Here is a 23,105-nt window from a genome sequence, read left to right on the forward strand (position 1 = left end):
CAGTGACCTACCTGCCTCTAGGAATCCTGAAGAAAAGGGCCCTAAACAAAAATTCTCAAACTAAATACAGATCATCCTTTGAGAAAGCTGGTTTTATTTTCACCTTAAAAAAAGTGCAGGAGAGAGAAAAAAAAAGGGAAAAAATTCTTCGCCAAACCAGAAAGGGAAGCTTCTTAATCAAGTAAAACACAATTACATCATAAGTTTTCTCTTAGTTAATACTATGCACCATCATCAGATAGCCTAATCTAGATTTTTTTTTTACTACTGACCTTGCTAATCATATTTTATGTATTAATTTATTTATATGTGGATGTCTTTAAATTCTTGAAATTATAGTAATGTATATGAACTTGTGCTACTATCAAGCACATAAATTTTATTTTTACATACATACTCCCAAGTATTAAATACAGTTTATAAAATAGGCTTCTGAAAACAAGCTATTACTTGGGATGTTACATATTTTCTTAAATGTATTCTAGCTTCTGGGCTTTATTAAGAAAGTCACTCAGAAAAGAAAATTTGGTGTGTATTAATTAAATTATTTGTTCCTATTTTATTTGATTTGGAAATGTTGTTTCTGTTAAGCAGAAAGATGGATAATTTCTCCTTAAAACAATTAGCTTAATATTCAGTCTGTTTAACAAGTAGTTTTTATAGAAAGTGTATTTAACACAGGAAATCCAAAATAGAAGTATTGACAGACTAAGAGCAATTACTTCACAAAAGTAAAATAATTTATTCTACGTAAAATTGCATCACCCAATTTTAATGGAAAGCTGTAATGAAAAAAAAAAATCATGTCATCTTAATTACATTGGGATTTAATATTTGAAATACATGTAGAAAGGAAATCTCAACTGCCCTGGAGAAGTTGATTTCGTTTGCTGCAGAATCAAAACTGTTATTTGTAGCATCTCCTTTGTTACAATTACATACATTCCTGCATATCACAGACATTTCTTTCAGAGATGCTTTAGGCAAAGACTGTTCTGTTGTATACTACTAAACTTTTCTTAGTAGCCTAGTAGTGTCCTTAAGTAATCAGGCAGACACAGAACATCCTACCATTTATACAAGTATGACCTAATGTTCTTTGTTAGGCAGTAATACTCTTGAATAATCCTAGACTGCATAATTGAATTCAAATACCTCAAAATGCATGCATCAGCTCACAGAAATTCCGTGCAAATCAGACTGAAAATGGCAAGCAAAAAAGTTCAGGTAGAGTAGCATGATGAAAAGAAAGAGCTTCCTCTCTGCTTCCTTCTTGATCATGAAGTCTACTGGCTTTGTTTTTACAAAGAGAAGGTTGGACTTAAAGCTAAAATATGCTAATACTTGCTTTCCAGGACTGGCCATGTTTCTTGACAAATAGCACCCTGAGAAATTAAGATTTTTTTTTGACATAACAAACTTAACTATCCAACTTGTCCTGTGTCCAAACTTAATTTTCAGTTCCCAGCTCTTGGCCTGGAAGAAGGGTCTGAGAAAGCAGTTCTAAGTCATGAGGCGAGACACAAGAGGATTCTGAATTCAGGAAAAAAAAACCACTAAGGAATAACTCATTCTGACTAGCATTAAAAAGCGACAAAGTAAATGACACAGTATAAAAGGAGTTCCACACTGCTATCCTTCACTTTTTCTGCTCTTGCTTTGAGCAATCACTTAGAGCAGATCTTGTCTTTGACTATGCCTTTTTAATCAGCATTTTACAAGTGAAATTATTTTTTTAAATATTGCCATTTTTAGATTTCACAAGTACATTCAAATCCCTTCCACAGTCTTACCGCTCAACCCACACATGGTATTTGTTACAAACATCAGTGTACACAGTGAAGAACAGTGTATACGAAGTTAATCAACACAGAAGTTCTGAAAACTATATTTAATGTTCTCTCAGAAAAAATTAAAATTAATAGATTTCTGCTTGCAAATTTTTTGCCAATTATCGGCAAGCTTAAAAAGTCGACTTGCCAATAAGGACCAAAGTAAACTTATAGGTATAATTCAAATATGCCATAGCACACATTTTAATGTTATACTGCAATGAAGATGCATCAGAGGGAAGCAACTATAATTTAGTTGTATATAGAAGATGTACAGGAATATGCATATTTTACAAGCATATTAAAGACCAGGCACCCCAGTCTTGAAAAGGTATTGTTCTTCCTGCATAAATGCAGGGTTGAATTCCACACTCCATTACAGATATTGTCAAAAACCAATCCTAGAATGTGTGCACTTAAACCAGTAAAAAAAAAAATCATGAAAGTAAATTACATTTACTTTCTATAATATGAAACTGATAAGAATTCCTGTCAGTTAAACAGAGATAATACTAAACCATCACTGCATGTCTGGGTTCTTCTCTGTCAAATCTAAATAAATAAAATTATGTCTGCCTTCTCTCTCAAGAGCTGCATCCAATGAATTTTTTACAAATGAGAACAACAGCTAAAACTAATGCCTTTCAAGCCTCAGCAAAACTGAATTATTAAATCTGTCTACCTGTATCCTATTACAGCCTACTTATGAATACTTGATTTTATTTTGTATAATTGACAACAGTTACCAGGAAAGGAAGGTTTTAACAGCAATCAAATTAAGATCAACTGGTGTAAGTGACAGAGTGAAGAGCTTGTGTCAAGTGTTGATGAATTAATTGATGGGTCAGTGGGAAACAGGGCACGTGGAACTGCGGTGTCATAAACAGCTTTATATTTTCTGGCAATATTACCAGCCTTTCTGCTTTAAGTGAAAAACATTGAAAGAGATGGGTTACTAGAATGCACCCAGCAAAAGTAAAACTGACTTTGCACACCTAACACCAGATCATTTACAAACAGCTTAATTTTTAAATCATTTATATTACTTAAGTGACTATGGGCATGAAAATTTTAAGCTGATGACAAGGTGAATAGCAGCACCAAGATGACATATTGGAGTACAGAGTTTCATTTACTACTCTAACAAAAAGCTTTCAATTATGATAGCTTCTGAGGGGGAACAAAACCACAAGACACCTGAAACATCCTAAGCATTTAAGCTACATCACCGTGCCAGAGGATGCACATTTATAGAAGACTGATTAAATTAGTTTAAAAGCATTAATTTCTCTGAAGACCAGGGAAGAACTGTGTGCACTTGAGATATTTGATCTGAATTAAGAAACCGATGAAGCAATTGATTAATTGGAATTTAAGCCATCAGTCACTGGATCCATCAACAGTTTCATTTACATTCTAAACAATCAGCTGTTGGTCTTATAGGATACCATGTATTAATACACAGTCAATATGATACCCTTAAACTCATCACAGTTCCTTATTGACAAGAACTCAGACGTTTTTTAATCCAAGCTTGATCACATTGCATCTTTTTTGAATTGCAGTATTGATTCAGTATGCTTTAGGAATTTTTATCTCTATTAAAACATTATGGAATTCTCAGATATAGCAAACAATGTTTCAAGTTAAAAAAAAAAATCTACATTCATATTCACATTCTCAAATTTTAGCTTACTGATTTATATTATTTTGAGATATACAGAAGGATACTCGAAAACATTAATCTTTTCCATTTAATAGGATTTGATGCACCACCTTGCTCCATTATTCTTCTGATGCATACTAGCAATCTCTTTTTGCAGAAACCCAGTGATACAGAGAAAAGATGGTGTGCATTATTTACGTCTTCAGAGTAATGACTAAATCAAAAAGTCTGCCATAGACAATGCTTAGAACACTAAAAAAATTCTCACTTTTCAGATAAAATAAAAATAGTGACGAAACAGCTCCATGATTTGAGAGCTCTGACAGCACAGCAGAATTCACTGTCCCCATCAGCCTTCCTAATGCACTTAAGTATTTCTAAAGACCAGTAATACAAAAAATACACATCTCAAAGAAGAGGGCTTAGAGAAGACTTAAGGAGCATTTCCTCTTTTGATGAAAGCAGATCTCACAGAGGAGGTTGAGAAAAGCATATGGCCAAATATACCAGAATCCACTGAGAGCATGTTTTGCCTCCAAGATTTTAGCAGCAGCAGTAATAATCAACGTGAAGGACATTCCATTAACTAAATCAGGAGAAGCAGGAATAAAAGGCTTGGTATCTCATAAAGCTTAAACACAGAAAAGTGCAAGTCAAAGGAGTTGACAAAACCATCAGGTTACAACAGGCATGTGAAAAACAAGAGGATAAATTTTTAATTAAAATTTAGCAGGGAAAAGCACATTCTCCTTTACTGTTTGGGAACCAGGAAGAAACAACAGACCCAGCTATAAAGATTTAACACTGGACTTCATTAAAGCAAAAAGCAGAGGATTTATAATTTTTCCAATTTCCTTTTACTTGACAGACAGAAGAAGGCTGTGTAAAGCTAAATGGAAACCTTCAATCAGGACTGTAGCTGAAATTAAATATTTGAGCTAAATTGCATTTAGCTGTGGATACAAAAATGCTGCTAGCAAGGATTTTCTTGCTATTTTCTAAGTCTGTGAGAGACTTTTCTCTCTCACAGAAGACAGTAGCAGAGTTCTATAAACAATGAAACACCTCCAGCCTTAGAAGCCTTGTTTATACTACAGTAGAAAAATATTTTGACAATGGATGTTTTAGGATTTTAGCCAATCACCCACAAGGGGTGGCTGATCCTTGGTCCAATTAGACTGTGAAGAAAAAAGTCTATAAAGGAGTTTGTAAAATAATTAAATAAATCAATCTTGCTGCACAATTGCTGCCCAATTCCTGCTTCTCTCCTCCTCCCTACGGCTGCGGGACACAGTGATACACCCTAGGGAATTTTCATATTTAGCCATCATATATACCAAGAGCAGTGACAGCATGGCAACGTGGACCACAGCAGCTGCATGGAAAACCCAGTCTCTCAGCTGGGTACTCCTTACAAGACAGGTTGCTCCAAGTTAGGTTTTCTATCACTGGAAAAAGAGCTGCTAGACTGAGGTATTTCAAGTCTATGCAAGTTTCCATTCCAACTCCGGCCAGCCACACACCTCAAGCCCCACATGAAAGTCAGAATCAAATGAACATGTGCAAGCCATCCTTTGCTCATGAATGCATTAAGATAGATTTGAGGATCATTTCTAAATTTTTAGCGAGAACTCTGAATCTACTTCAAATTGCTCCTCATTATTAGACCTAATAATTAGAACTTTGTAGATTATGCAAAAATTCCTTTTTCACATTAAAGGTGAGGCCCACCAAGAGACTTGTTCCAATCACTTCAAAGAACCAAGGTAATACTAACAGCTTTCCCAGTAGAGCCTTCAGGTAAGAGAAGAAAATAAAACCATGCCAAATTCAACAATCTAAAAGAAGAAAAAGGAGACAGTACCTTAAAAAAACCCCCAAACATAATGCATGGTATGACTCTTATGAACAGATACTTTACAGACAACAGATTATAAACTTCTACACAAGGAATTCTTGAACCCTACTTTTGCCAAGAGTTATCTTGTTTTTCTATTTTTGCCTTTGACAACATACCAACCAGTCTATCAGTTCTTGTGTTGGGGTTTTAGTTTAGTCCTAGTTTTTTTTTCCGTTAAAGGAATTTTTTCCCATATGCATGTTGCTAGGGGACAAATGGCCGTACTTAAGAGAAGACAAAAGGGCCTGGCCAGGCTTTTGTTTTTCACCTGGGTGTGAGTTCAGTTCGTTCCTGTTTTCGGCGTCTTTCTTTCTGCTGGAAACAACGCCAGGATCCCAAAGCTGCTTTCCCTGCCCTGCTGGAGGCTGGGCTGTGGCCGCCCTGCCCCGCTGCTGCTTCGAGCCTTCGCTGCATTGTAGCCGTGCTCGCCCTGCCTGCCTGGACCTCCGGGGGGTTCCCCTTTTGGATACATCTCGTCTGCCACCCGGGATTTGTGCTTGTGCCTGCCGCTCCAGCCTGCCGTTCCAGCCTGCTGTTCCCGAGAGTCCGGGATCGGCTGCCCAGAGGTTTGTGAAGCTTTTGTTCCACCCTTCCCCGGGATCCCAGGGCACCAGTGCCGCGTGCTCCCTGAGCTCGCTCCGGAGCGCCCCCTGCAGCCGCGGGGGAACCATCGCACCTGCCCTGCTCACCGGGAGCCGCCAGCGCCCCTGCTGGCTGTGAGTGGAACTGCACCCGAGGGGAAAGGGCCTGACAGCCGAGAAGGCTGGGACTGGGTTTGTGTTTGCTGTTACTGCCATGGTTATTGTTGTTTCGTTTGACTGGTTATATATCTATATATATATATATAATAGTAAAGAACTGTTATTCCTATTTCCCACATCTTTGCCTAAAGGCCCTTGATTTCAAAATTATAATAACTCAGAGGGAAAGGGGTTATATCTGCCACTTCAAGGGAGGCTTCTGCCTTCCTTAGCAGACACCTGTCTTTCAAAACCTAGACATCTTGATATACATACAGTCATTTGCCTGACTTGCCCTTCCTCTGGGATCTGCTTTGATGATTCTCACCTTCAGTTTCTCTACACTGTTTCTCAAACTGGGGGAATTGTTTGGGATTTCAGGACATTCGGACTGCTACTCCAGCCAAGCCACCAAATCCCCTGGGAACTTCTGGGAAAATGCATTATCACTGGCAAATAGGAACAGGCTAATCTATGCCTAACACAATACACCGACTCCTTACAGATCAATTTTCTCAACTCTTACTAGTCTTTTTTTTTAAATACAGAAAAAAAAAATTAAATATTTCTTTGTTAATGCTTATTTTGCTGCAAATCTAATGAAACGTATTGTACTAATCAGACAAGTATGCACAGAAAATAAAAGAAAGTAATTAGGGAATGATATATATTATCATGTCTTCAAATAATATTTTACTGTGTAATTTTACAGTTTTAATAGAGACAGTATAATACTGTTGGGAGCCTAATACTTGCTGAGACCTCCTCCCCTTCCACCACATAACATTCATACTATCTGACTATATCTTAAACAAGTAGCTGATCACATCCAATCACTATTACTCAGTGGCTTAAAGCAGATACCAAAACATTTCAAGCCTGAGTTAAATCAAATGCTAAAACCAGAATAGGAACTGAAGTAGAGAAACAGATTAAAGTAGTTTGGACAGATTGTTGGCAGCTACTCATGCCCTGAAGATAAACTTTTATCTGGCCGTATGTGCACAACTTAACTCTAGTCATTTATCATTCTCTATAGCAATAGATTTTCAAAGCATTTTAGTTTCCAGACAGGTAAGTTTTAGAACACTTGTTTTCTAAACATAATAGAAAATTCCAGAATGTGTGACAAATGCAACTCCTTCAGCCTTATTATTCTGGAATAGCTGGCTTTATGAAGAAATAAAAAGTGACATCAGCTGCACAACAGAATTCCAAACTGACATTTTCTCCTCTGGTTTGATTTTCAAATATCTGAAGTTCTAGAACAGGCTGGGGCCCAGACAATTAAGTAATTTGTAGAACACTTACTCCTAATTGTCCAGAATAAATAGATAGTAGTAGCATCACCTTTATTATATTTTTCCTTGCAGTGAGTTTGGAGTTTCATTCTTTGACAGAAATGTTCTACTAATATTTGCTTTTTAAGATCTACAAAATGCGATCTTTTAAACAAGTAAAACGTATTTGGTGGCATAATGCTCTCTTTTTGTACAGAAATGCTTAAGAACTCATCATTTTCAAAAAAACTTCTTTAATGAGCAGACTTTGTTTTAGATGGTAGACTCTGGAGTATGCCCTTACTGGTTAACTCACAGCTCCTTCCAACAGAAAATCAAGCTGTATGAATGATTACTTAAGCTTGTACTTGCATTGCAGAGTTTATGCCAGTTAAGTGGTTAGCATTTAAAATAAAAATCACATCTGAGAGTTATATTGCTACAGAAATGAACTGCTACAAAGCCTCAAACTAAAAATTATTTTCCTGTTTTATTCCCACATTTTACTTATACCATTGTTGTTCAAGTAATTACAAGTAAGGAATCCTGAAAACTCTTAACTACAAATTTTAATGCAAGTGAGATTACTCTTTTTGCTACAATTCTCAAAAGTATAAACATCTTTGAAACTAGTATTTTATGTCTGCGTAAATGTACCATTTTTGAACAGTTTCAAAAGTGGAATTCAAAACACTGATCTATGCAATGGGAAACGTCCAGGGGAACCTTGACAGGCTGGAGAAATGGGCTGATGAGCACAGAGCAGAACAATGTAACGCTGGCCTGAAAAATACCAGATGTAGCAACTGTACAACCCGCATTACCTTGCAAAGAGTTAAAGGTTCTCCACAAAAGATTGTGAGATTTTTAAATGATTTTCCATTTCCCTACTGCTTCCATTGCATAGCTGTTGTGGCAGACAGTATTTTGCAATGTCCACACCAGTAAATTATTATGTATTGAATTTAAGGACAAACAGTAACAAAATTGGTTTATGATAAAAACCTTTGCATGAGAGCATGCTTGACAGCAGTTGAACTGACCACCCACTGGGAGTTGCTCTCTCCAGAGTATCACCTCTACAATAAAACAAAACAAAACAAAACAAAAACCTCTTTTGTCAATTTGATAGCTGTTGAGAAGTCTACAGCAGCTGAGGTATTAAAATAAGTTTGACTTTATATTACCAGACTTCTACATATGCTTTTTTTTTTTACAAACTTCTCCAAGTTTGTCAAAAGACAAATATTTTAATGCAGTTCTCTCTCTCTGGAAAAAAAAATCCAAACTACTTTTCCAGAAGTAGTGGCTGTTACTCTACATGGAATCAAGTGTCTACCAAAAAATTTAACAGAAGATATGCACTAGGTTCAAATACTATGGCCAGGAAAGCTGAGGCAGACCAGTAAAACCACTTCCTGTTCACCCAGTGGAAGTTCAATTTCACCAGAAAAGGCTGAAGAGAAAATCCAGCTTTACTTTTCACACCATCACAAAGCATTATCTGTGACAAAGAGGACCTTGGGAAAAATAAGAAGGGTTTAACTAAGATTAAGCAATTCGTACCCCCCTAAAAAGCTACTAAGGAAAGACAGTATCCTACCAGCACCGTGATTAGTCTGTCATAGGCCTAAGTAGTTAGTGGTACAGAATAGAAACAATTCTTTGCAGTCCTAGTGTCTATGGCACACATCACAGGCCCTAAAGCTTTTTACCCCTTGGCTATTCCAGCTGCAGACTTAGGCAATTAGTCTCTTAGCCTTAATTCCATTTACAGTGCTATTCTGCCATGCCATCTTTCTCCCAGTAACTTTTGACTTCTGGCCAATTTCAACCAAGTATGGCAGACCAATGATCTCAAAGTTAGGATGTTCCTTGAGTTTCTGTGTAACAAGAGAGGATGAAAGAACCATATGAACAAAAGAAAAGCCAAGCTGCTAGCTCCAACAGTCATCTGTTCTAGGACCTAACAAAAATTGATAGTTAAAATCAACATTTGCTTAGCTCAGAACCAGCCACTGCATATGCCAGCTTTTCACCATGAATAATAAGAATCTGAGGTTATTAGAGGCACGTAAATAAATAGCTTGTCTGGAAAAAAATTAAGCTTCATTCATTCTTTTTTGAAACTCTGTAGTCACCCTATAAAGTCCATGTTCCTTTCAGAATTTCACATTTGAAAGTAAAAAGAGTACAAATATTGCAGAAACACAGAGTCTTACAAACACATGCACCAGATTCTCAGGAAGGACACAGTTTATGTCAGAGCATGTGTTAGCATAGGAATACCTGACCTGGATCAAAAGCCAGTCACTGCACCAAGGCACAGCCAATGTGGAGTGCAAGGATTGTAGCTTAGAGAAGAAAAGAGTTTCTCTTTGAAATTTTTCTTGTGTTTTACACACACAGTATCTTTGATACTCCCATAATGAAGTTATTAACACATGCTTCAGCTGGCAGCTTCTGTGGACAATTATAAAGTTATATGATGATCTCTGGAATGCCCTGTCTAGCCTTTGATTTTTGATTGAGATGGTATATAGACAAGTGAAATGCAGAGAACATGCCAAACAAATTAAAAACTATCCTGAAAGTTTTGTTAAGTGCCACTTAAAATCTAGTTTAATTTCAACAAAGGAGCTTTGTGTTGGTGTAACAGAGATCTTGCCTACATTTGCATAACAGCTTTACACTAAGGTAGTCAGTTGTTTTTGGCATGCTGCCTGCTTATACAGAAAATGAAAATAACCTTTTAACCATCTTTTGCAGCCAGCTCAGCATGAACATTTCCTTTCATTTGGTGGAAGGCTGATAAATGGAACAAATCATCCAAATAGCTTGTCACTTCTGCCATATATAATGGGTAAAACCAAGATTCAGCCATAAATAATCCCCTCCTACCTTTTCAAATACATAAAACTCCAATATATTATTCCATAAGTTTTCCATGCTTATTTTTTTTTTTAAATTTATTTTGGAAGTCAATGAAAATCTTTTGGAAACCTCTGTTTTACAGGGAGCCTGACAGCAGCAAAGAATTCACATTTGAGGAGTGATTTCCACCTGCTCCATCCCCCGGGAAGTAATCCTAACTCAAAATACAAACAGCCATCTAGCCGCCTCCATTCATGAAAGAGAGGAATACCAATGTTACAGACTGTCACATGAATACAAAAGAAAGTCCCCCCAATATCAGCCTTTAGACTATCACTTCTGTAGAAGTCTGATTAAAAACCATAGGAATCTTAGAAATTAGATACAGGCACACAAGTAACATCAAGCTATTATATCAGACCTTTGAAGAGATCATTCTAGCTAAAAGATAATGCATTTGATAAAGAAAGGGAAAACACAACTAATAAGAAACTAGTTTTATCAAAATAAGCTTGATATCCTGAAGAATGCAGCTTCTGCTGCACAGAGTTAAAAGTATCCTAGAAAACTGTGAAAGTCATTGTGGGGGTGAGTTTCAGGAAGAACTTTGTAAACTGCCCATTTATAACTCAAACTGCTTCTTTTTTTGAGTGAAGATGTAGGATATTGCAGTACTACAGACTACATTAATATGTAATGTAAATGTTGAAACTGGAAAACAGCACTTTACCCCAAAAGAAGCTTACATGAAGGTTTGGATTTTGAGATTAGTTCAAATTCTACACTTTACTCTTTATAGATTTATAGTAAGAAGCTATAGTTAAACTGCTTTATTACACAGAAGATAAAATTACATATAGAACATAAAACCATGCAAAAACTGTTTTCACAAAGTACTTAAAAGCGTCAACTATAAATTAAAGCATAAATCAGTCAAAACTGCAACATCAGGAAGAAACAGCAGATGTGTTCACTCTTTAGTCAAAAAACAATTACTGTCATATGCTTGAAGTTTAGGAAATTATTTTTGTGTGGTTTTGTTTTCTTGTTTTGTTTTTAAAGAAGTGCAACACCAATAAAACTACTTAACATGTTGCTTGTTAATAGAAAATTCAGCTTTTTAATAAAGTATGGTTCTGAGAGAGAATAAAAAGAAAAGCCCCTGTATCCTGAACCAGAGGGTGGTTAACAAAGATGGAGCTTATATAAGACCACTAGAAAACTTTGTCACTCCAGGCTAGTTATAGATGATCACTGCATCTAATCAGCATTAGCAATATACAGCAATTTCTTCTTTTAGCAAATATATAGCTCTACTAGAATTCCGTAGGCTATCAGAAATATTTTTGTCTTCTCTTTCAAATGATCTCTACAAATCTAAGCTTTTATCTGAAATATATGATAGAACTCCAGTGCCACAGTGAAATACTATGTGCCACTAATACAGGGCTTACCAATATCACAGCTATTAGCTTTGTGAAATTTAGTAGTGTCTGACAAATACCAGACAGTTCTTCAGGATCTGAAGATAAATGGTAATATAAAGGAGGAAAACTCATTTGAGTTATACACAGGGGCATCCAGTAGTAATTTCTAAACTTTACAAAACAGATATAATTTATAGGGTTCCTGTAAAGGAAATATTTGTTTCTTAAAGATTAAGAGTACTCCTCTATCACCATGTTAAGAGAAACAGAGCTAACAAGCAGCACTTTTATTTCTCTCACCCAAGAAAATTCATTTTTTTTAGGGTTTTTTTTTTGACTGACCGAAAAGGCAGTATTACTTGGAAGCAAAAAAAACCCTAAAAAAGTTATTTCAGGAATTCAGATAACTGTAATAAGTTCTTCCAAAAATAGTTATTTTAAACATATATTAGTAGGATCTGATTTTAGTTTTTTTCAATTTAATAACTGAAAGACAATCAGATGACATTTAAATGTATGTTGCAAGACAATGACTGGTGTGAATAATTTAAAATAATGTCAAATCATACTTATCAAGTACAGCCTTATAAATATATATGCCAAATATTTTTAGTATTTTTAATATTTAAACCTTTTATTAAAACAGCTCATAAAAATCATCCATGTAGAGAAACATATCTGTAGAAGTCTCATGTTCACAGTAAGATTACTCCTAGTTTACAGTCCAAGCATAATGTGTTTGTCACGTATGGACTCTCTCCCATTAATCTGATGGAGGTAGAGTTCCATCAAGCTATTTAACCATTTCAAATTGGCCACAATGTACAATCTAAAATTTTACCACAACCACCATCTTGTCATGCAACCAATGTGAATTGTCAAAACATACCCGTTTTTTCCGAGGTTCTAAGAAACACCATGTCAGATGGGATTCGTTGATTCTGAGAAAAGAAAAAAAAAAAGGTTTATTTTTTTGTAAATAGGAAAAAAAGGGAATTCCAATCAAAAGTCCAGAAAGATCTATCACCAAAGGTCACACTTGGATGGAAACTCAATTAAAATAGGATTTCTCACAGTACTTTACATTCAGCATTTGCAATTCAGAAATCAATATTTTCAAAAAATTATACCATAAGCAAACAACAGCTAATCCTTTCAGATGTTCCTTATAAGTAAATCATAAATACCTGAAGAACAGATTCACATTTTCTTGACTGAAAACAGTACTTCAAGTACATAAATATCTAATTGAAATATCTTAAAACATAATTTCACTGAGCAAAACTCTGACATTGAGTTAGCACACATAATAGAAAAAAAAAACAGGCAAATTTAAAATATCTGTCTTGGCACTCAAGTTGCAAACATGTACACCAAGCATTCTTCTCTCTTCCAACACACACAAACACACAGAGGGGAAACAGCAAATTAGGGAACAGCATTTTCCTATTCCACATATGTAAAATGAACAGAATCTCTTCCTCACTATCTAAGACATAGAACCACATGCACAATCAGATGCACTAGTCCTGCCATTTCCCTTTCCAGCACAGAACTTCCTGTATCAAGTTTTCAATTATTTGTTGATCACAGAAGGGCAAATCTAAGCTTTCACAGGTTAAACAAAATGAACAATACCATCCTCCCACATACATGCTATCTGCTACGTAACTACCCAAATCCTCAGCTCTCTCTCCACTTGTTCCCAAGGCATCTACCAGCACCACATGGCCAATACAGGGTTTAAGAATGAAACACCAGAGAAAGCAAAAATAACCAACATATCAAAATCTGAGGACTGGAAAGGAAAAAAAGCAAAGTTTTCCATTAATCCAAAGAAACCTGCCCAAGATCAGCATGTGACCACAACAGTGCCATTTGGAATACTGTAATCTGAAGAGATCTGCCCAAGGTAACTGCCAGAGTATGTGTTATATGGGCTTAGCTTCCAAAAACCATTTCATAAATGGGACTGGAAGCAACTGCAACTGTATTCTCTATGGAAAGTTCAGTAAAGAGGGGCCATAAAGGGCTACAGAGAGGGCTACTATGATAAGCAAAGATGAAGCTTGGAAAATGAGGAAGTTCGGAAATGTCAGAAAACAGATGCATGTTTCAGTTTACCTAAAAAATTCTACATAGGTAGAAAAAAAGCCTCTGCATAACTTAAAATGATACATTTTCATCCATTAATATTTCCTGATTTGCAGCATTTCCCATTTTAACTCTTTGTGCTTTTACAAATAAAATTCACTTGTTGGTATGCCAACAGTATTCACCTTGAAGAGGCTGCTCATCTGTAAATAGTACAGCATTTTTTTGAATCTTGCCAAATAAGAGCTAATAATTAAGGGTGTAGTGAAATTTATTATCCACCATGAGCCCAGATTCAACTGGGAATATCTCATTCAAATTTGGAAAAAATTGAAGAAAAAGGATTAACTTTATATTATTATGCACCTATTATAAGGAAAAAACAGAAAAAGGAAAAGGCAACTTCAAAATGAAATAATTCTGTCCTTAAATGACAATAACAATTAAACAGATGTCCAGTCTTAATATAGATTAACTATACATTTTTGCAGCTTCCCTGCCAGCTCTGACATAAATCCATTACACAAGTTTCAGGTTACTGACTTCATGCCTACAAACTTCCAGTTACTTGTAAACAAGCGTAAACACTTCACCACCATCCAAAAATTTTGCAAGAATAACAGTCAAATGATCTAATACTGAATTTAACAGAAGTTCTAATAATACAAAGCATGTATCTACAAGTCACTACCAACTTCCACAGACGACATGTTTCACACTGAGCAAATGAAACATTCACCTGGCACAGAATATCCAAGATTCAGATACTTTATGCCTGACAAAACTGGGCAGAATCATAGAACATTTGAAGTTGGAAGGGACCCGTAAGGATCACAGAGTCCAACTCCCTGCTGCTTTAAGGACTACTTAAGACTAAACCATTTGACTAAGAGGAACATCCAGACAGTCCTTGAACTCAAACAGGTTTGGTGCCATGACCTCTTCTCTGGGAACCCTGTTCCAGTGACTGACCAGACTCTCAGTGATGAGCCTTTTCCCAGAACTTCCCCTGATGCAGCTTCGTTCATAGAATCATAGAATGGTTTGGGTTGAAAAGGACCTTAAATATCATCTTGTTCCAACCCTCTGCCATGGGCAGGAACACCTTTCAGTAGACCAGGTTGCTCAAAGCCCCATCCAGCCTGACCTTGAACACTTCTAAGGGGCAGGGAATCTACAGCTTCTCTGGGCAACCTGTTCCAGTGTCTCCCCATCCTCACAGTGAAGAAATTTTGGCTACTACCTAATCTATATTTTCCCTTTTTCAATTTAAAGCTGTTACTCCTTGTACTGTCACTGCATGCCCTTGTGATTCCATTTCCTCATGTCCTGTCGGTGATCACCAGAGGGAGATCAGCAACTCCTCCCCCTCTGTCCCCCAGTAAGAAAGTTATAGACTGTTATCAAATTAGTCATGTGAATATTTTCTCATTTTAATACAAAAAATGCATATTGATTTTGCCTTCTTTTGTGTTCTTTCTTGCTGTTTTTTTTTTCCTGTAAAATAATGTAATCTTTTCTGCATAAACATACCTGAATGTATCCTACCATGTAGAGAAGGCTAGAGACTGACTTGTCTTTAAAGTATTTAAAATTGACATCTTGTTTTATGATCAGGTTTTTCATACTTTGGAAGTGGGCAGAAAGATACTGCAGGAATACTAGGTACTGAAAACATTGTCACTATCACTGCTGACTCTGGAGAGCAAAGATAGCCCTGCAGATACATACCTAGTCACTATAAAAGAGTGACTACACAGAAACAGATGGCAAATATGCTACAAAAATCTTTAACATCTCATTATGGAGAAAATTAAATTCTGTTGTACATTGTCACAGTCAAACAGCAGCAGTATGTCAATCATGTTAGCCCTCTCATGTCATATTTATCAAAGTAGAACAAGTTAAAATGACAGCACATACAACTTCAAACATTCAGAAACCCATGAAAAAACTACATAATCTCAATTACCATGGAGATGATACCAGAAATGTTTATTGACATATACTGAAATTTGAATACATAAGTCATGAAAATTACTTGAATACACTGTTTTTCTTAAATCTGGGCAGAATTAGAGCTCCAGAAAAGGAGGGTTTCCATTTATCTCACTGTTTGCAGACTTATAGATTCAGTCCTAGAGACCTAACTACAGACAGACAATGGTCAATACAAGGTAAGTGCTTCCCCAGCACCAAGGTTCACATGAGTAACTCCATGCCATCCAGGAATACCAGCCAGACTGGTAAACAAGAAAACCCATAAAGACTTCCCTGCAACACAGGCTACAATAGTCACTTAAAAAATACTGCTGCTCATACCTTTCAAATTACTTTTATATTTTTCCCATGTAATTATCATGAAATTGTTATTTACATGAACTTTTCCTGTTCCCCAGACAGCCTTCCAATTCCCGTCAACTGCACATAGCTACAGACCCTTGGAATTTTGCATTTACTGTCCTTCCTTCTCCATTCATGCAACGAACCATGTCCTTTTCTCATTAACTAAAATACTCCTGCTCGCTTCTGAGTTATAAATAGAAGAGGCACTTCCCAGTTGTCTTCTTGGATGTGCATGCTGTGCAGTACTACATGTTAGCATTAACTGCAATCCTTGCAAATACTGGATTGATTTCACTTTACACCCAAGATTAAGAAGAAAATTGTGTACCTTCACAGCTCTAAGAAAAGCTCTCAAGGTTTTAAGAAAAAACATTACTGTTCTCATGCCTCGAATCACTATTATGTCTTGTTATTGTTAAATGTTGGCCCATAAATGTGTAGTTATTATTATTAACTAAATGTGTTATTAAGTTTTATGCCCTCCTCACATCTCCAAAATGTATTCCAACCAGTCAGTAAGGTACAGTGTCTAAATAACAATATCTGAACTCACCAACTCATCCCTTCAATTGTCTTATTTAGGAACACTATGCACATCTGTGCTTCCACTGGAAACTAAGAATGTATCTTAACACAAGCCAAGGAGAACATCTAGAAGTAGCATGACTGGTCAAGGCAGGGAACCATTTTTTAGCTAAGATATGAATGTCTTTCAGCTTTTAAAATTAGGCAATATTTTCATCTGTTCAGGCTTCATCCTGCCTACTAATACTGCAATATGAAACTTTCAGTTGAAACAATCGATGTATTACTTGAACCTAACTATTTTAAGCACATTACAATCACTTAAGAAATACTTTGAAACTAATTAGGACTATTAAAAAAAAAAGACAATAATCACTGGATATTCAAAGTTTAAACCTAGAAAAGCCTTTCACTTAAGTTGTTAGTATTTGTGATGCAGTCACTAGTTAACATATGGATCTTCAGCTCAAGTGAGTCATTAATTTCACTGCAGAAATGCTGTTGATGCATCTACCAGTCAAATACAATGTTAACTTGTTCCTCTGCCATTAGAGTGAGCAATTGAACACTTCACTCCTGACTGGTTCTTTGGCTTAAGAGCCACACTCTGAAATTGAAAACTGCTTGCTCCAACAAAATACACTCCTCAACAGAACCAGAAAACATTTAATTTCATTAGTCTGAAGGCACTCCCAGCTAGGTCAAAAGGAAAAAAGGCAGCTCTGCTGCAGCAGTAGGGAGCTTGAAGCTGAAATACAACTTTCAAACCATTATATGCATCTTACTGAGATACCTGACTAAAATCTTCATCAAAAAGCACACTACTCATTACTTCCCTAAATCCTTGGACATTACTTTTTTTTTTCATTAGAAACTTCAGGTACTCACAACATAAGAAGCTCTAAGCTACTGCAAATACTGCTAAAATAGATGCTAATGAGCAACTTCATACATGACAGACTGATCCCCAAAGTAACTCCAGTTTTCCAAATTCTGGTATAATCCAACAGAGAAATGGATCTCAGTGAATTTCAGGGAAGGCAGATTACCTAAGTAGCCACTAGAGTCTTCCCTACACTCTATAATAACTAATTCCAAGTTTAGAGTCCAAGAAGGCCCAAAAAAGTTCACTAATAAAAGTCAAAGCAAATATCTTAGTCTCCTAGAAGTTCTGGAATAGGCAGAAGCAAGCACCTGCAAGCCAATTCCACCTGCATACTAAAGTAACAAGGTATAAGGCAAAACAAACGTAAAGGCCAAACATACCAGTGCCTATCTTGTGCATTCTAGTACTTTCTACTCAGGCAGGCCCAAAAAGTTATAACATACACAGAGCAGACAAAAAAGAACAGGAAAAAAAGCAAGAAATGGTGCAAACTACATGAAAATATATATATTTTAATCTGAGAGCGTCAAGCCAAATGAGACTTGGGTGCACAGATTTTTTTCTTTTAACTACAGAAGAAACAGAAAGGAAGGAAAAAGAAGTCTTCCAAAACAAGCAGAAGCAAATACAAGCTTCAATTTGAGGTGCCTCCTTCCAGCATCTCAATGGATTAGCTCCCTAATACCAAGTGTGATGGGAATTAGTTGCAGGCATCCATAAAGTGAGTTGCCTTTCCAGAATTAATTTAAGCAAAAAATAGTTACCTCTGACAACAAATTTGACTTCTAAGATCACAGTAATTTCTTAGTAGCCCAGAAAAGCAACTGAAATAAGCAACAATCTTTATTATAATGTTACTATAGAGCAAAGAAGAATTCACAGCTCTCACTCACCATCTGCAAACAAACTGGAAAGCTTTTGGTCCGTTTAAAAAACATATAAACTTTCTTATTATTTAATTATATATAGTTAAATAAATATAATATTTAAATAATACAATATATAAATATATATAGACACACACACACACACATGCATAAATAAAGCTTATCCCTGAAAGTTTCAGACAGAAAAACACTGATGTAACCACCAGGAGTGTATGAGTAAGGAGACATCTTAAAACATTCAGCACAGCACATATCAGGGCAGTAAATTCTGTAATTGTATTCCCTTCCCAAGATTGATTTAAGCATATGCCTACTCATAAAATATAAACATATACATTCAATTAAAATATAATTAATTCTATAATAGACTTCCTTGAAGATTCTCAAACAGGACTTGAACTAAAATACTAGCTAGTTAGGACTTCACAGATAAGTACCTTGATACATTTTTCTTCAGAAGATAATTAGCATGTTAATAATCTTTAGTCTCTAAAATATATTTTAAAAGTATCAACCTTTTCCACTATGATGAGGTCTCCAACTTGTATGTCTGAACTCTTAACTTGCACTTTACCTTAAAAAAAAAAAAAAGAAATGTAATCAACTTAAGCAGACATCAATAAAGAATAACAAGAATATAAATCCCAGAATGCAAGTGTTATTTATAGATGTTACTGTTTAGTGAAAATATTATAGTTTATACAAAACAGATCTCTGCTGAACACATTGATAAATACATTTCATCTGTTTGAATAAATAACTCAGTGGTTAAAAAAATTCCAGCTTTGAACCAGTTAGCTATTGCAGAAGTATTAGAAGAAAAAATACATATGGGAGATGCTCAAGCCTGATCTGTGGTATCTGCAATAGAGCTGTAAAATTGGAAAAAGGAATCTTTCACATCTACTAGACAGCACTTCTGTGTCTGACAAGAATTGTTAAGTTTATAGTCATGAAGCATTCTCTCACACATGAGTTGTTGTTCACAGCCCAGTTAGTAACAGGTAACTTTGCGTGACCACTAAATGGTCCTGATGTAATTGGCACCGTCTGATATTGTTGGCAATTATAGCAGAAAAAAGGGTAAATCTCTCTGAAGTCAAAGAAATGCCTAAAGATTTAATTCTAGAAAAGTAAAATATCAGAAGTTGAAATAGAAGTTTTTCATTCTCTAAAGCTGTCCATTCAGTAACTGCTGTGAGCAACTCACTCAAAAATATACACAGCACATTTTCCAATTTAATTTCCATATGTTCTGTAGGGTATTAATATTTGTAAGACTGTTAAGTTTTAACATTCTTATTTGATGGACTGAAAAACTGAGACAGAAAGGTTAAGCTACTGCCCAAAATATGTTATTGCTGATCTCATTAGAATTCAGGAGTTCTAGCCCCAGGTTCCTGCTACAACTCCAAAAAAAGTTAAAAACAACCAAAACCCAAAAAACCCTGAGGATCTAAACACACACACATATTTAAATAGCCTGCTGAGCTGAAACACACCCCCTGTAAGTATGATCTTTCCTCAACAGATATACTATCATGATTCCAAGCAGCAGGTATCTGGTCAGCAGGTATAAGATGGCAAGTATATCAAAACATGGTAAGCTGGTGGAGTTCTAAATGACAGGTGGAATGAATTAGAACAGAAGACACACAAAAGCACAGAATGAGAAGCAAACTGAGTTTGAAGTTTAATCAAAAATACTATGTAGCAGATTTGTTAATGCACAGTTACATCTCAGTTACACTAAGCATAGCAAAAAAACCTAGGGTAGGATGCAAATCCATGAGACCTTCTCATTACAACTCTCGATAAAGAGAGATCAAAATTCCTTATACTTATATACATTTAATAAAAGGCAGTAAGACTCACATTATGAGTAATTATTTTGAGTACTTGCTCTTTAAAATTTCATGCAAAAGCAGCAGTTGCTTTATGCCTAATTCAGTCAAAAATAGATGTATTCCTGTGATATACAGCTAATATTTAATACATTTTCCATTAAAATAGCACTTCTAAAATGTGCAATGTCAGGAAAATCACAATTTTTGTTTGGCCTGCCTGCAAAGTTACTTCTGAGAGCCAGACTTTGCTACTGACAATGACCTTTTACACTAGTTCTACTTTTCAGTTGCCAGAAGCATTTTCTGTCCTCTGCTCTCAAATGTAAGACAAATTCTATCTTCAATAGATAAATTTGTGAGGGTAGAGGAAGTAGGAGAAGACTGCAGAAGGCATAAAAAGCTGTAGCAAGAACATCAACAGTACTCTACAAGAATTTTGAGACACCTATGGGAATTAAATTAGTGTCAATGTATCCAAAGTTTTTATTTTTTTTAAATTTTAAGTAACTAATACTGAAACTCAACCACTAAAAGAACAGTCTGACATAAACACATTTCACCTGCTTACCCGCACAAGCCTGTGAATTCTCCTTAAAAATTCCACAGTTTTGACTAGAAGTGAATAGTATATACCAGAAGAAACATTGTAATGTTACTTTGTTTTCTAACAAAAGAAATGACTTTACCAAAAGGATAGCATTTCTTATATTGTTTTCCATTCTTCTGCTAACAATTTTCATCAATTTATCAGTCAATCACCTGATTATAGCAATAACAGCCACAAAAATTCTAGTATGAGCTATGACAAGTCTCAGATCAACACCACCTGTACAGTCATGTATAAGCAAAACTACTCAGAGATAGTAACCAAATGCAACTACTGGCAATTTTATCAGCTTAGATTAGAAAATCAACCAGATTTTCCACAGTCAGGCCCTAGCTGCACCTACAGTAAAGACCAAAAGACAGTAAGCCTGAGAGGCCAAGAGAAGGTAGAATGTTCGTGTACAACATGATGTAGAGCAGACATAAAGTAAAGACTTCTGGTGCCACGTACACCAAGAGGAACGCACACTGCACTGTTGTTTGTACTTAATCTAGCAACTCCAGGAATTTCATGTAATGAATTGAAAAGTTTCCTTATCAGACTGTTTTCTAGGTGGCTTAGTATGACAGAACAGAATGCTCTCTTTATTAGACACTAAAATGTTTTATGAGATCATCCTGTACATCTTCACAAATAAGGAAAAGGCCTTACATACATACAGGACAATTCTACAATGAATTTGAATGGCAGGATATATTACATTAAAAACTAAATGGTAAAATGTGGCTGTAATTAAAAGAGTGGCTTAAAATTCTGAAAAGTCAACACATAACACTTTCTTTTAGGCTAGCAAAAATGAGACTCATTAGATACCATTTCAGAGAACATTAAAATAACGCAATACTACATCTTAGTGAAGATGCATTTAGAAAAAAAAAGACACTGAATGTTATTCACTGCATAAATTATTTTTGCAAACTATTTTTTCTCTAAAAACATCTCCGTAGCAAGACACACTTCACCATCTGTGTAATTACCAATAAAACGTCCAAAGCTGTCAGAAGTGGTTGCGCATCCAGACTTTATAGTCCACCAAGGCGCAAGGCTTTTGCCTACAGCAACATATAAAATTACGCAGAACTGGAACACGGAAATGTGTCTGTAGTAAGTCATTATAGTCCCGAGATAAAGCCAGTTTAAATGAACTGCAATGATTTGAAAAACTAATAAATATCTCATACGTGCTAACAAGTACTTCACACAAAAAATTAAGAGATGAAGTAAACAAAATGTGGGTATAGACTATGTTTCTTTTTATTAAAAAGTGACTCTACCACCTGACTGCCACTCATGAAAGAACAGACACTTCTGAAAACAGCATTTTCAAATTCTTTCTAAGTTGATATTACATCTTACGCATGGTACCTTGAATACTGTCCAAAGTACTGCTTGTGGAGTTAGTAATAGTGCTTGTCTCTAACCCATAAACACAAAACTCTTGACTGATGGCAGTATAGACTATATGAAAGTTTCCCCTGATATCTATTAGCCTGAACTGTCGGCATAATTAGAGTACACATAACATAATGGGGAGTTGGAGGAGAAGAGAGCAGGCAGGCAGTGGGGAAAAACTTAAAGCTACAGCGAGTCCAAGGTGAGGATGCTGATCTTTCAGAGCAAGAGCTGTCCATAGGTTGTTCTCTCAAACTCCATCTTACATAGTGAAGTGAGGTTAGTCTTTAACAACCAATAGTAGAACTCTACAAGAAAGCCTCCTAGCTTCTCTCCTATGCGTCCTGTCTCCTCTTGGGTAAAATTCTTTCTTATCCATCTCCTCAATGCTGCAAAAAGAAGCAATAACAGTCCCCTTGATTTTTCCTCTCTTCTGGGCTCTATTTTAAATTCTTTCTTACATTAAAATTTCAAGTTCTGTTTCTGTTTTTAGTACTGCTTCCCTAATAAGATAAAACTTACTATACAATTTTTATAGAACTTTTTTATAAAAAATAGATAAAAATTATTATACCATTTTTAAAAAACTCGTCTGTTCCAAATGCTCTGAATACCAGAAATAGTCATCAGTAGGTCTGAAATGTTGCAAGCAATAAAGACCTAATGTTGTACCTCTAGATTCAGATATATTGTGGTCTCTTAACACACTGGTTTTCCAAACCAGAAGGACAACTTGTTCTTGAAGAGCTGAAATTCTAACAACAACAAAAATTTGAAATCACTGTAGGTCTCCATAAGAAAC

General features: G+C 35.7%; 1 protein-coding gene across 4 annotated transcripts in view; it reads right to left on the minus strand.

Annotated features, from left to right (window-relative positions):
* Positions 1–23,105, minus strand: part of ATP9B (ATPase phospholipid transporting 9B (putative)) — a 157,486-nt gene that overhangs the window by 97,676 nt on the left and 36,705 nt on the right. For all 4 annotated transcript variants that reach the window (XM_069007968.1, XM_069007966.1, XM_069007969.1 and 1 more), the window contains exons 6-7: positions 18,973–19,031; positions 12,609–12,660 (exon numbers count right to left, since the gene is read on the minus strand). In XM_069007968.1, coding sequence (XP_068864069.1) covers positions 12,609–12,660; positions 18,973–19,031 — 111 coding nt within the window. The remainder of the gene's footprint in view (positions 1–12,608; positions 12,661–18,972; positions 19,032–23,105) is intronic.

The sequence above is a fragment of the Aphelocoma coerulescens genome, chromosome 2 (assembly GCF_041296385.1).
Source record: "Aphelocoma coerulescens isolate FSJ_1873_10779 chromosome 2, UR_Acoe_1.0, whole genome shotgun sequence".
Taxonomy (NCBI): Eukaryota; Metazoa; Chordata; class Aves; order Passeriformes; family Corvidae; genus Aphelocoma; species Aphelocoma coerulescens.